The sequence below is a fragment of the Tachypleus tridentatus genome, chromosome 11, assembly GCF_004210375.1.
Source record: "Tachypleus tridentatus isolate NWPU-2018 chromosome 11, ASM421037v1, whole genome shotgun sequence".
Lineage (NCBI taxonomy): Eukaryota > Metazoa > Arthropoda > Merostomata > Xiphosura > Limulidae > Tachypleus > Tachypleus tridentatus.
In genome coordinates this window covers 64,414,526-64,430,254 of record NC_134835.1, presented here as the reverse complement: position 1 = coordinate 64,430,254, position 15,729 = coordinate 64,414,526, and the positions used below count along the sequence as shown (strand labels likewise).

The following is a 15,729-nucleotide window of genomic DNA, read 5'->3' as shown; positions in this document are numbered from 1 at the left end:
AAAAAGGTTAAAAACCACTGCCCTAAAATGATTCAAAATGGGCAAATTTAACCTTTTTTTATTATGACAGTATGTTTGGTGCGTGAACATTTTCATTTATGCCAATTTCCACCTTGATTGCTGTAAATATGGCAGCATAGGAGCCCAAAATATAGAATTTTGTGTTGATTGGTTTTTAACGCCACGAAAAGGCTTAAATGAAATAATAATTAAAGTTTGGGCGTGAAGGACTGAAATATAACACTACCATATCAAGTCAGTCCTTCATTTCTTGAAGGATTGGTGGCCAAATGAAAAGTGTTTAAAAGAAAAAGCAAAACAATATGTATCTTTGCAGAGACGTAGAAAACACTATTGACAATTTTGCTCGATATGTAAAAATTTCGGACTTAGTATGTTTGCCACTATATCCTGGAGCCATGAAAGTTTTCCCCAAAAGTAACTGCATAAGAAATAATCTACTTTAAGACTGATCAAGTGAACGCTGGTAAGTAATATCTACAAGTTTCATCTAACTCTTGGGCTACTCTTTTACCAACGAATAATGGGATTGATTGTAACATTATAACGCCCCCACGGCTGAAAGGGCGAGCATGTTTGGCGCGACCGGGATGCGAACCCGCGACCCTCAGATTACGAGTCGCACGCCTTAACACGCTTGGCCATGCCGGGCCTTCAGGAGATAGAAAACAAGACAGTTAGTAAAAGAAAACGTGAAATTAGCGGATGTGTGAGTAATTAGCCTTGACGGGTAATATCTTAAAGTGAGTTTCACAGTTTAATAGAGATAAGGGGATAAGTTATCTTGTCACAGGGTGTTCTAAAGTAGTTGAACTAGACTGCGCAGATTTTGATACAAGTTTAGGATACAACTGTAGTAGCCTATTAAGTAACGTAAGTGAATTACTCACTGATAAGAGTAGAGAGAAAAAATTCGTCTTGTCAATTGATTTCTAAAGTAATTGAATCAAATTGTTTGGATTCTTGACAAAAAAGAATTATTTAGAGTTTAGATAAAACTGTGATTTCCTATGGTGAAAAATTTTTTTTGTACATGTGTTTGACTTGTTTTGAATATATATATTATTTCAAAATAAGTGTATTGTGTATTGTATGCTTATTGTCCAAATTTATCTCCAACAACTTACAGACAATTACTGCAGAAGAATCCCAGCCCACTCATATTTAAAGGTCTGACATTATATTTTATCCGTTTATATAGCTTGATCTGTAAAGATTTTAGTCACTGATTAATATCTCACGCTTATTTTTCATGAACAACATATTTTTCAAAGCAATGAGCTGGAGCATCTCGAACTTGGTGAGACTTCAACTGGAACTTGTTTCAAAACTAGAACTCTCATGTAATGTCCAATGTGTAGCAAAGAATCTTATGGATGTTAGGAAAGATATAAATTCAACCTCTGCTTTGTACGGCTAAATGTCGCGGGGAGAGGTTGTCACTAACAATTTTTCAAGAACATCGATTGCCTTGCCGAAGTCAGCAGGAAGTTGCATGACAGAAAACTGGCATTGACTGGTAAAAACAGTAAACTGCAGCTTCAGTACACATCAATAGTGCACATCATGAATTTTGTTTTGAAAGTAGGAAGAACAAGCTGCTGTTGAAGTGATTCTACCATACTTGGCCACTGCTGAACACAACCTTTACATAAATTCTACCTATTTTTACCTAAAGCTGATGAACAAACTTGAGAAAATTCATCCTGATGTTCACAAAATCTTCAAGAATGAACATCACGTTGTTTGATATAGCAGCAAATATTGGTCTGGTCTTTTATATGACCTAACTATTGACTAGAGTCTGATGCGAAATGTGAAATCAACCGGGAAATTAACGTGTGGAAGAGGAATGATCGAGTTACAGCGTGTCAGCTGACTTCTGCCCATGCCATTATGTGCTGAAATGAAAAACATGATGCGAGAAGTAACAGGAACACATTGACGTACGAGAGACCATCACATAGAATTGAGACCCACAAGAACGTCAAAGAACACCGAGGATATGATGTTTATCCTTTCACACCTTCTTGGAAGAAACCCGTTTGCTGCAGACCCACTGTCAGAAACATTGTGACTGGTTTTGTTGGTTATGCATCTGCAAAGGCATGGAACTCACCCTAAGAAAAAAAACAACAACTCATGTTATGACACTTGGGACGAAAAGTCAGTGAAAGCCAATGAAACCCCATATCAGTCGACCCACAACTGCTCTTTCGGCGTTTAACAGCAAGAACTAATACAAATAATGAAGACAAAAAGGAGGTCTTACAATATAAAAATTACTGCTTCTCGTTTTCGCTCTTTGACTTACAAGACTTCTTCGGCAACCAAACAAGCATTATTAACAATGAAATTGGGCGTTTGTTCAAGACATCACTCCAAGTAAACCAACATCCATTGATGTACAGTTTGTGCTTGATCGAGGCTCTCTACTGCAGCACCTACAGGCACCATGAAAATGTGGTAGCGCTTTTCAGAACCTGACTGGCACCCGAGGATGACATAATGTTGTCGAAACTGGACTTCAGTCAGGTCGTCTCCAAACTTTCATTTTCTACAAAGTGGGTTTCTTGTCATCAAATCAATGACGTGTATGTCCACTTGGTCAGTGAAAAAAATATCCCAAGGCAGTTCTAGTCTTTGATGAGTAAATGTCTGGCCTTTCGACAAAGGAAATGACCAATCCCAGATAAGAGAGAAGACTCCAAGAAACTGCAATACACTTTGTGCTTAACACAATAATTTAATCTACAAAATATCTGTGTCTGGCAAATAAAGACAATAAGCAACACTTGGAGACGCTTGGTAGGCATCATCACGTTTTATCAGTCATGCTAATGGTGATACTGATTTGAAGATTGTCATGGAGGCAACAAATTGTGCCAAATACAGCATCCTAGTCGTTATTGTAGAGAACACAGACCTTCTCGTGCTGTTGGCACATTGCAGTGATGTGGTTTCGAATGATGTTCTTCTTTTCTCAGAGAAAGAATGAAAATCAAAGAGACTTGGAGCATGGAAGAGCTGATCACTATTCTTGGAGATTTACGATGGGTTGTGACAACATCAAAGCTTTTTAGAATCTGGAAAGGTACAACATTCAAGCAAATCCAGGAGAATGCAGTCTTTCAACGTTTTACGTGTGTCTTCTTTCAGGAGTTGTAGTCTGTTGAACATGTGTAATTAAAAGGTGAAAAAACGCTTGCCCTGCTGTACAGAGGAAAATCTGAGAATAGTTTAGGTGAATTGCACCACTGAGTGTTCTGCTCAAAATTGGCATTTGGAACGACGATGTTTCTGCAGTTCCACACTCTACCACCGACTTCAGCGACAGTAAAATTACATAGCCTAAGCGTATACTTTCAAGTGAAGCAGTGAATAGAAGACGGTCTGAAACCAACAGAATGTGACTGGAATATCGACATAAGCATCCTTGTGTCAACTATAACTGACTTGCTCCTCGCCCCCTGCAGGCCTACTGAAAGTAATTCGATGCACCTGTCGCAATGATGTGACACAAAGTGTTGCAACTGCACAAAACTGTACTTGAGTGTTCACTTGGTTGTGAAGAGTGTCATGGTATCAGCTGTGCCAGTCCTCGTTCCCTGTCTATTGAATGAGACGTAGTTTTGGACTGGTGATCCTTTCCATTGATTCACAAGTTGATAGTGCCTTTTGACTATGCACAAGGATTACACAATAATTTCTTCATTGAATTATCTCCAAAAAGAATGTATCTCATTTTTTATTGGAAATAATTTTTCGAAACTATTTTAAAAAGTTCCTACATGATGAGGTTATACTTGTTGTGACAGCGTACGTAGTGACTGTTGGCAAATGACGGTATGAGAGTCAATACTACATAATAACAGATCAATAAATCAACATTATCGTTTACTTCTATCATTTCTTTGCTAATCAAAACTAATTTTTCAAAATCTTCCTAATGAGACACTGTATGATGATGTATGCAGTGGAAACAGCAAACTGATAGTTTTGTTTACCTATGACGTTATCAAAATCAATTTTTCGAGATTATGCAAAGTCGCAGAAAGTTATAACTTCTGTCAAAGTTAGAGAGACTCATAATAATTCAAAACAGGAGACAGAAATTCTTTTGCATTTTGGTTTGGGTTATGGTACAATAAGGTATAAGATCATCGGGCCAGCTACTGTACTTGTTGAGGTATTATTTCAAAATGGGCGCTGGTGCTAGATGAGTTAATGTATTGGCTTAAACATGTACACTGGTGCTAGTTACATTAATGTACTGATTTCAACATGTATATTGGTGCCAGTTACGTTAATGTATCGGTCTCAACATGCTCTCTGGTGTTGGCTGTGTTAATGTATTGGTTTCAACATGTACACTGGAACTAGTTATGTTAATGTATTCATTTGAACATGTATGCTGGTGCCAGTCATGTTAATGTATTGGTTTGAACATGCTCACTGGTGCTACTTAAGATATAGATATAACAAATTCATCATCATATATATATATATATATATCCTTTCCAACACCTACTCACATCCACATACGAACAAACAAGTAGCTAAAGAGTAAATCTGAGGGATAATAATCGGGTACACGACTTAAAGGAATGAAGTCAGAATTGACAGTCAAACAGGTAGTTACACTTATAGCATTAATAATAATTTTACAGCAAATATTCACTCATTAGTTAGCCAAACCGCGTATTTTGTTCAACGTGGGGCATAATGGTTGTGGATGAAACGAAATACGCAGCCTAGCTAGCTTATGAGTGAATATTTGCTGTAAAATTCTTATTAATGCTATAAGTGCAACTACAAGTTTGGCTGCCAATTTTGCTTTTATTCATTTAAATGGCACATTCAATCCTTTTTTTTTGGCTTACTTTTTCTTTCCTACCTAAAGTGTTTATGATTAGATATCATGACTTTTTCTCAATACATACCAACAAACAACAGTAGGTAAGAAAGTGACAATCGATAGCAACCCAGATTAGCTTTAGGATCGCAACGTTATCATTCTGAACAGTTTGTTTGCTTATAATTAAGCACAAAGCTACAGAACTGACTATCTCTACTCTGCTCACCACGGGTGTTGAAACCCGGTTTCTAACAGTGTATGTCTGAAGACATACCGCTGCACCACTGGGGAACATTATGAACAGATCTTTACTTTACAGAACCAACCATACTCTTTAGAATATATGGGATGATTTTCCTTTCTAAATAAGTGTTAATTAATAGTTTCCTTTATAGTAAAGCCATAGAATTTAGATAAACAGTGTCTTGTCATCACCCCCTTACAATCGGTACAGCGGCATAAAGCATCATTATTTATATTAATTCTTAAGCTAATATCGCGTAACGCTAGACGCTTTTTAATTAGGATAGTTTCATAAAATTTAGAAAATATCTGCTGAAAAGGTGGTAATGAATAATACCGTCCACTCGTATGATTCTTTTGAAAGCTCGAGTTAGAAACTGCTAATTTAGTTCGCTTGGCCTAGTCAATACTTATGTATATACACGTTCTTTTATCTTATAGTTTTGCTGATCTAAATAACTGTCTTTAATTCGAACGACAAAGATTTACAAATGGTTCATTTTTTGCTCCTGGATGAAGATGTAGTAAAAAAATGTTAAACCGATAGCTCACGTGACTTTTTAGTGGAAATTGAGCGATTTTTGTTGAATAAATTTGAACGTACGGTACATATACTCTTCAAACAAAGAAACGCAAAAGGCAAAATTTGAGACATATTGTTAACAAGTTTATTCCGGGTAGTTCTGTATGACATGTGTGAAACTTTGCACATTCACTGCTGAACATCCAAAGTCTGCAAAGGCGAAGTCCACGCTCACTAGTTGACGTTCAACGTCACTCAACGTCAATAACGAGTATGCCCCCCGTGAGCATCAATAACTGCTTGGCATCTCCTGCCCATGGAAGCGATGAGATGACGAATCACATCTTGTGGAACGGCTGTCCTGCAAAGCTGCTGCAAGCTGAGGTAGGGTGTGCGGTAGAGGTTGTCGCCGTTGCAGACGTCGGTCCAACTAGTCTCAAAGATGTTCGATGGGATTTAAATCTGGTGATCTGGAGAGCCAGGGAAGAACATTGATGTTGTGGTGTCTCAAGAAGACGGTGGTGAGTCGGGCTGTGTGAGGACGGGCGTTGTCATGTTGAAAAACGTCGTTGACGTTCACCATGATGGGTTGCACATGGGGCCTAAGAATCTCGTCGACGGTTGCGTACGGTCTGATCGGAAATCCTACGCAGCCCTGGTATGGTTGAGGCAGTAGACGTCGCAGTGGTGGTCCTATCCCGAAGGTGACGTAACCGGATGTAGCGATCTTGTGCGGGCGTGGTCACACGAGGTCTGCCAGATCGTGGACGGTCACGAGTTGATCGATGTTGTTGGTGACGATTCCATAGCCTTGTGATGGTGCTTGGGTGGACATTCACAGCTCTGGCAACATCTGATCGAGATTCGCCTGCTTCCAAGCGACCAATGGCGTTATTGCTTGTGCTTCAGTCAGTCTTGGCGTAACTGTATTGCGTGTCGGTGGCTTAACACTGAGCTATGGAAACCGAGAACCCGTCATTTTTATAGGGATTTTGCACATGTTGCACTTGCAGAACATGCAGATCTCTCAAACAAATTTATTGGACACGAATGCGTTTTGGCGAAAAATCCGATGTTTTCCTCCGTTTTCAACGTGCACAACTTTTATTGTCATTTTGGTCTGACAATCAGTGCCTTAACACGTGTAACGTCACATACTCTGAGCTTGTAACGTTATTACATATATTTCTCTTTAAAATAACAAAAATATCACTTTTGCGTTTCTTTTTTTGAAGAGTATATTTACACCAAATGAAACTTCTAATTGTTGACTGAAAAGACCTAGCAGTGTATCAAATTTGAAAAAAAAATCCGTAGAAGTTAAATATGTTTTTCTATTAAATAAAGTTTTCATACTTTGATACGAAGAAAGAAAAAAAAGTAGAAAAAAACTGAGTCAAAATTGAATATGTTGTATTTCTGGTATTTCTTAATGGATATCTTGAATTTTGGTATTTGAAGTAAGAGCCCAGCAGAACAAATCACTGAAAATATACGATAATTTGGATTACCGCAATCTGAAATATAATAGGTGGAAAATGTCTAAACTATCACTTTTGTTAACAACACAATGTGTTTGGCAGAAGGTTGTTTAGGCCCGCACGACACACTAATGTGTGTTTTGATTCCTCATAAGCAACACGAATCATATGAAATAAGCGTGATTATTTAAATAAAATTCCCCATGAATGGCAGTGGATCCAGATGCCGTAGGTCGTGTTTACCCTGAAATCAGTTTTTATATTTCCATGTCTTGTACCACAAGCTAAGTGTGCGTGTAGTATATAGTTTTCTTTAATATAGAGGTGTGTTAGTCGTCTTCAGATTATAGCATATTAAAGTTTACCATTAAAACTAAGAACGACTGATAAAAGCTGGTAAAACACTTGGATGTAAAACCAACACATAAAAACAAAACAAATCCATACAACAACCAATATTAATATAAAGAATTTTGTTATTGCATTCCAAGTGCTAACTTGAGATAAGTTGAAACAATACTGTTTCAAATTTGAAGGACATGTTTGTTAAGATGTGTCAGAATTGCGTAAGCTCTTAACATTGCTGCAAGTTTGAGACCATTAGAAACATTGTGCTATGTTTTATTTTTAAGAGAACAACACGGTTATTAAATGGTGACAGAATTATGCTACCTCTAAACAGCTTTCAGGTTGTTTTAAAGGTGGTAAAATGAAAATGAGTTTTTAATTATTTTCATTACGTTATTAGAGTATGCATGTTTGGCTTCTTAAACCACATGTTCTGAAATTCCCATTTACAATAGTTACAACAATTTTCTTTTCTTCTTTATCTGTGCTAACCTGGTTTTCTTAGCGAGTTGTGACAGAAAAGGAAACCAGCAACTTTTAATAGATGTTACAAGTTTGAAAAAATCATTTATTTGTAAACAATTAATGTCTGCTGATTGTAAGCTTCGTTTATCGTGGATTAGGGGTTCGGCAAACTGCGGCTATCTATCCCTGTTCTGTCCATTTATTAAAGCGGGGTTACATACATTGCTGCTTTCAATATCTTGTGTTTTTTTACCAAATTTGAAAAAAATGGCTCTTTTTGTTGTATGGATTGTCGACCCGTGGGGATCTAGGCGTTCTAAAAATATGTATTTCTTTGTGACAGGAAACACCTGGGAATTTTACAGCAAAATACTATATTTTCACTGTAAACTCATAACACGGGGGAGTAAACTTTGAAGATCTCCTTTCACGAAATGTTTTAATGTATAGATAAATACTGTTCCAAATCTGGTAGGATTATTGAATCTACTTAGAATGTCGAGAACGGTTTCAAAGAAATATACACTTATTATAACAGCGAAGAAAATTAGGAAACTGTTTATTCATTTTATAAGAAATTCACTCACATATTTAGGTGAAAGGATTATTTCGTTTTGTGCTCTATAACAAAATGAAAGCAGTTTTGCAAAAGTTTTCTCAGTGAAATCACTAGTTTTGTTTTGTATACCATAAAAAGAGAAAAAATATATAAAAAACAAACACAATAAAATAGATCTTATTTAACAGTAAACGTTCAAAGTTCAACCTGAAACTGTCTTATATACAAATATCTTAAACGGTTCAGCCTTTACCTTTTCAAGTCAATATAGAAACATGATTTAAGGTTCGGTCATACTGGTTAGTAGGTAAACTAGATGTCAGGGTCAGTTTTATAAGTCAGTAGGAAAACTAAGATATAAGATTCAGGTTATTTTGCCAGTGGGAAGACTATATGCTAGGTTCTGTTTCATAAGTCACTAGAAAAACTAGATGTAAGGCCCAGTTTCATTAAGCAGTAAGAAAACTACATGCGAGATTCGGTTTTGTAAGTCAGTAGGAAACTAAATTTAAGTTTCGTTTTCATAAGTCACTAAGAAAATTAGACATAGTTTTATTATTTAGTAAGAAGGCTATATGTCAAGTTCAGTTTCATAAGTCAGTAAGAAAACTAGACAGTTTTATTATTTAGTAAGAAGGCTATATGTCAGGCTCAGTTTTATAAGTCACTAGAAAAACTATATTTAAGGTTCGGATTTATAGGTTAGTAAGAAAACTAGATTTAAGCTGCGGTTTCATATGTTAATAGGAAACTAGACGTAAGGTTCGATTTTATAAGTCAATAGTAAGATTAGACGTGCAGTTTGGTTTCATTAGTGATCAGGAAGGCTTATGTCAGTTTTGGTTGAATAGATCAGTAAGAAAACTAGATATAAGATTCGATTTCATAAGTCAGTAGGAAAACTATATGTAATATTCGGTTTCAGTAGGAAACTAGACGTAATATTCAGTTTCACTAGTCAATAGCAAAAACTAGATGTAAGGTTCGGTTTCATTCCAGCTGACTTTAGCCCCTTGCCATCTGTAAGTATACAACCAAGAAATTACAGGAAATCATTAAGGATAAGATGAAATCAATAATCATATCAATGGTAATCATACCATTTAAACAGCCAAAGATTACCCTAAGTTTAAATTTAATAACGTACACACAATGTTCACATGTACAACAACTTGCACAATACAGTTATACAAAATTACATCCGATGTTTGCCTAGGTTAATTTTTAAGTGTTATTTGAGATAAAGAAACTATAGAAACAGCGTAAAAAATTCGCTCCTTGCATATATTTTATTTTCATTTTTTCTTGTTTAGTGTAAATGCTAAAGATTACTCGAAACTATTATGTTTTGGGATTATTTTGAAGCTACCTTGCAACGTAGGGTAACTAAGATTTCAATTACCACATAACAATCTTTCCCAGTTAGTAAATAAGCAAAAGTCACGCGGAACATGCTACGTCACTGCTCTACCAACAAGGTTCTGGATAGCACAGAATAGTTTGTCTGTTTGAGAACGTAATTTTAAACAGATGGACCAGAAGGGAAGGCAGCTAAACTAAAACGCCCACTGCCAACTCTTGCGCTACTTTTATTTAGTCGAATAATGTAATTTGACCATTACTCTTACGACGTTCCCATGACCTCAAAGTTCGGAACGAGTTTTCTACAGAAACGGGACACAAGCCACGAATGGACGGATTCACAGTCAAGGCACACTAATCAGTCGGCCACAACCGCCCCTGTCTAGAACAATCAGTCAGTGAACATCAAAAACTATACAAAACTGCTTTACTCACTTGGTTATTATTATTTTCTCAAGAGCGGGCATCCGGTACTCGTTTTGAGATTTGTTGAATCTCGTGTCTGAAATAAAAAAGCGTAAAAAATAATAACTAGTTTATCTTCAACCAAACCAGTTTCGAAACGTTATATTCAACTTAACGACAAACCAGAATACATTCCTCAATGATTCGTAGGATTTTAATAAATATTTTTGTTGTGTTTAACATGATATACTTATTATGTGTTTATAATGTTTAAGTAGCGATGTTCATCGTGTTTTACTAACATGTTTAATTAGCCTTCTTTGACATGTTTATTGTGTTTTATTAGCATAATTATTGTTCATAAATAGATATATTTATAGTGTTTTACTAATATGTTATCGTGTTTAACAGCCATGTTTGTCGTATTAGAAAAAATGAATTTTAAAGTGTTTCACAAAATATTTTTCAGTATTTTAATGAACAAAATGTCACCTACATACATATATATATTTTTTAAACCCAACTTTATATACTTGCACTAGGACATGTGCTTCATTACATAAGTCTAAAAAACTATACTGATGCTTTAAAACGTGTCAGTAACATATACTTCTGATTTATACCAAAATACCATAGTACATTATTTAGTACATTTTCATTGAAACAATATTAAAAGTTGTTTCTTTATTTAAAATAGTAACACGTATTTCTACTTATTCGAAACTGAGGTTTGTTACCATTACGAGTACGTGTCAATGAATTTACAAGTGTGTTTGTTTGTTTTTTGGATTTCGCACAAAGCTACTCGAGGGCTATCTGCGCTAGCCGTCCCTAATTTAGCAGTGTAAGACTAGAGGGAAGGCAGCTAGTCATCACCACCCACCGCCAACTCTTGGGCTATTCTTTTACCAACAAATAGTTGGATTGATCATCACATTATAACGCCCCCACGGCTGGGAAGGCGAGCATGTTTGGTGTGACGCGGGCGCGAACCCGCGACCCTCGGATTACGAGTCGAACGCCTTAACACACTTGGCCATGTCGGGCCGAACTTACAACTACCATCTAACCCTATCGGCTTGGCATGGACTGGTGATTAAGGCAGTGGCTCGTATTCTGCAGGTAATGATTTCAAATACCCATCACCGAATATGCTTACCTTTTCAACCATGGGGGTGTAATAATGCAACTGTCAATCACACTATTCTTTAGTAAGGAGTACCCACAAGATTGTCGGTGAGTGGTGATGATTTCGCTGCTTTCCCTCTAGTGTATCACTTCTAAATTAAAAGGGCCCGGCATGGCCAGATGGTTAGGGAGATCGACTCATAATATTATAATGTAACGATCAATCCTACTATTCGTTGGTAAAACAGTAGCCAAAAAGTTGGCAGTAGGTGGTAATGGCTAGTTGCCTTCCTTCTAGTGGACAATAAGCATTGTATGAGAGCAACAGGAGAGGCTATGTACATTTTGTGGTAGCTTTATGTCCAGCAAACTCTGTCACCCTTGAACCATGGTAACTGCTCAATCGTGACGAACTTAATTTTAAATATTGTCTAAATTAATGACCATCTTGGGTAAAATGCCCCATGAGATGTTAGTCGGGATTAAGTTCAACTAACTAACTAGTTTGGTTGGCGTCACGCTAACTACACGATCAATAATTTTAAACAATTTGATTAAAGAATATAGGTAAACCAACGGTTAGAATACTGAATTACTTGTCATTAAATTAGCTACCTAATGTAAGTACTGTCGAATCGACTTGAGAAGGACAACCGTTGTAGTAATGTAGATCAAAACGATGTTCTGCTCGATGATCACGTATTAAGTCTCTGCGCGGGTTGAAAAGTACACCGTAATGATTATCTGCACACGTAACCCAAATTGGAAACGATGGAGTTTTGAGTCGACTTCCTAGCTACATTAAAAAATAAATGTCATTCCTGACTTACCAAAAATTGAAATAACACTGATAAGGAAATAGTTTGATAAAAACTGTGGAAACTAGCTTCAATAATCAATTTTAAAATATCTTAAAAATTCAAAATATTAGTCTTTTCCAAAATAAATTTATACCCGAGATTTAAAGTTAATAAACAAATAAACAGAATTGGGATATAGCTTTAAAATACTGATGCTCAGGGACAAAAAAGCTTAAATTAGACTAGCTTATGAAAATATATACATATATAAAGCAAAGACATTACAATCTGGAAACGTTTAGAAATTTTCAATAGATGGTGCCACAGTACATTAACACATTATTAATATATTAAAAATTTGTGTAAAATCAGTATGTTAGAACGATATAATAACAGAATATGATATTCCAACATTTTGAAAGGGTCCTAGGTTAGAGACTTAAGAATGACACGTACAGTTTTCTTATAAGATTAACAGAAACAAAGAAACATCTAAATACACAATGTTTTACTGAATAATTACTAAAAACCAAATATCATTAATGTAATATTTATTATCCACAATATTCATCAAGAGCCTATTCCATCACAATGACACCCACATTACTCTTAATTTCACTGTTCCTGTTAAAATATTATTTTCTATTTATTAGCAAATACACCTTAAAAGCAAATAATTTTCAAGTTTTTAAATTTTGTATTTAATCTCTCTGACAGGACTTTCACACAAAGTCTACCTCGAAATTATCCGTTTTATGTGAAATTTCTGAACACATTTAGATACTGTAATAACACTAGAAATATTCATCTTCCATACATCAGTAGGTGTTTACGTAGTTTGCAATTAAACTGTATAAATATTGACTTTTTTCCCTCTCACTCATACAATTAAATGTTTTCAGTACATATTTGTACAACTACCTCTTTTGATCGTTCATCATTCCGGTTATGCTTGAGAAGACCAATTTCTCCTCTGGACATTAGACCAACTTGTTCTTTAACCTAATAAAAATCAATAACATAAATATTCGACAATCATTTTCTAAAGTTCTAAGCATACTAGGCACCAAATCGCTATATTATCAGAAGACACACAAAGGAAGATATGGAAGAAAAAGTAGGTTTCTTATTATATCAGTAAATAAATAATAACAGTAAACACAAAACTGTTTATGTATCCTCCAGTTACTATTCTCAATATAATGTAAACTAGGTGTAACTTTTTACTAAATTACTCATTTGTTAGCTTATAATAACTAGCTTAAACATTGCTTTTAAACACTTTTGCAAGCCACAATTTTATGAAATTAGCTACAGAATTAAGTGGATTCAAAAGAACATCTTTAAACCTTGTGCATATTTACCTCATTGTTTTCATTCAATGTATTGACTACGCCATTGTGAAGGTAAGGAGTAGCCCTACCGGTCAGAAAGAGAGTTACTAGAGACTGACTAGCCTCACACCCAGGTGTTAGTAATTCACTGTACTCTTCATTTAAATCTTCTTGTACCCTGAGTAACGATTACAGCAAGTGTTATTATAATATCTGATATTGTTAGTCAACAGTTCCATACATTTTTTCATAAGTAAATAAATACTAATGGATTTTTCATGCAATCAGCAATGGATTAACTAAAACGAACTGATAAAAGCAACTACAAATATTTACATATGAAATAATTATACTAAGACTTACGTCACAAACTTCAAAGACCAGATTGTGTCTATTATTGTTAATATTTTTTATATCTAATTCATACCACAAGAAAGAGATTTGTTTGTTGAAAACCAGAAAAAATATGTAACAGGAATGAAGTACTTTTGTTACAATAATTTAAAAACTCAAGCAATTTATCATGTATTTTGTCATTCCTCTATTTAAAAATCAAATTATTATAAATATTTCTGTATAAATAGAAAGTTTCTATCATTTTCCTGTCATAAATACATTACATATTCACTGAATACCATTAACCAGTCATTAACACATTACAAGTTTACCAAATATCAATACTTATCATAAAAAAATATTACACATTTAGAAAGCCTCACTAATGTACAGATAGTTCCATAATTAACATTTAGTTCATTGAAAGAATGTTTCTAAAAAAACACAACACACAAAACCGTCAAAGCACACACAAAACACATAATTTCATACTTTATTTGTATCATACGTTCAGCTGATAGTACTTGGGGTACCAAGTAGAGATGTCTCGACATTGAAAGCCAATATGTTACACCATTTTTTTGGCACTTTGTATTTTTAATATTTTTTTCAGTTACGTTAAATTAATATGAAAATAAAATGTTGAAGGTTAGTTGCAATTTCCAAGAACGATGCTTTACACCCAGTTAAACCTTTGAAAGCACTCATTTTGGGTTCATTCTTATGGCCATCGCCTGACACCACAATTCCTAAAGCAACAAATTTCTAGGAATGATAGCAGGCCTACTAATGGACCAGTCATATTAATAAATTTTCTACAGATTCTCCCTTTTTCAAGTTGTCGGTTTTCGAAACAGTGTACACTGAAGTGAGCCATATGCGCAAAGATCTATCCGAGCTTTTAACGGACATGTAATGAAAGGATTTCCGACATTCCAGTGTCTTCATTCATATCTGATGCATAAAAACAGCTGGTGATTTATCTACATCAAATTTATGTCTATCATTTTTAAGGGCACAAGAACGTATAGCCAATTTCACTGTAATGACTGATTGAGTTAGAGGGTTCTCTTTCGTAATCATAATTTTCATTTTACTGATGTGAGTGTTGTTCCATAGTGGCTTGTGGTATTATTTCAGAGCCTATTGCTGTCTTAATAATTCTGCTGTGCAAAATATTCCAATTCCATGGAAAGCAATGAGTGTTCCTTTGCTCGAAATGTTTCAGATATTGGTCCTACATCCTTTAAAAATCTCATCTTGAGGAAGGACTGTGACACATTTCTGAACAGTAAATTTACCAAATATATTGGTGCTTAACGTATCATCGAAGACTCTTACATATGGTAACGTACTACTATATTATTAGAATGTGAAAATTACTTTTATAAAGTGTGATTAAACCTTTTTTATATAATAGACCGCATCCTACGGCAATGAAATGTGAGGATATTTAAGGCGTCTTTGCTAATATATCTCACAAATGACCATGCAATTACTATTAAAAACAAACAAACAAAAAACATTAATTTCTCTCAAAAAAGCAAGGGCTGAAACAAATAGTAGCAGTAAACATGGCTTATGAAAGCATTGTAACAACGAACGTTGAGGTTTCGGATAAAAACTAATTGCTTTTGTTTGGACTAAGCACAAAGCTACACAATGGACTATTTATGCTGTGCCCGCCATGGATTATCAAAACTCAGTCTCTAGCGTTGTAAGTATGCGGACATATCGTCGTGCCACTGGGGGTAATTTGCTTTGGTATAGCGAGAGACTACTGATAAGAGATGATATTCTACGAAACCATCCCCTAAATCAGGGGAGTAAGACCTTCCCTCCCGCAAAAAATCTACATTTTTTAAA

General features: G+C 35.2%; 1 protein-coding gene and 1 long non-coding RNA gene across 3 annotated transcripts in view; one reads left to right on the top strand and one right to left on the bottom strand.

The window, feature by feature from the left end:
- LOC143232327 (uncharacterized) overlaps positions 1 to 15,729 on the top strand; it is a 54,167-nt gene that overhangs the window by 34,992 nt on the left and 3,446 nt on the right. The window lies entirely within an intron of this gene.
- Positions 8,522 to 15,729, bottom strand: part of LOC143232325 (inactive ubiquitin carboxyl-terminal hydrolase MINDY-4B-like) — a 56,238-nt gene continuing 49,030 nt past the window's right edge. For both annotated transcript variants that reach the window (XM_076467598.1, XM_076467599.1), the window contains 5 exons: positions 13,558 to 13,705; positions 13,115 to 13,195; positions 12,009 to 12,189; positions 10,296 to 10,362; positions 8,522 to 9,518 (listed from right to left, as the gene is read on the bottom strand). In XM_076467598.1, coding sequence (XP_076323713.1) covers positions 9,470 to 9,518; positions 10,296 to 10,362; positions 12,009 to 12,189; positions 13,115 to 13,195; positions 13,558 to 13,705 — 526 coding nt within the window. In that variant the 3' untranslated portion in view covers positions 8,522 to 9,469. The remainder of the gene's footprint in view (positions 9,519 to 10,295; positions 10,363 to 12,008; positions 12,190 to 13,114; positions 13,196 to 13,557; positions 13,706 to 15,729) is intronic.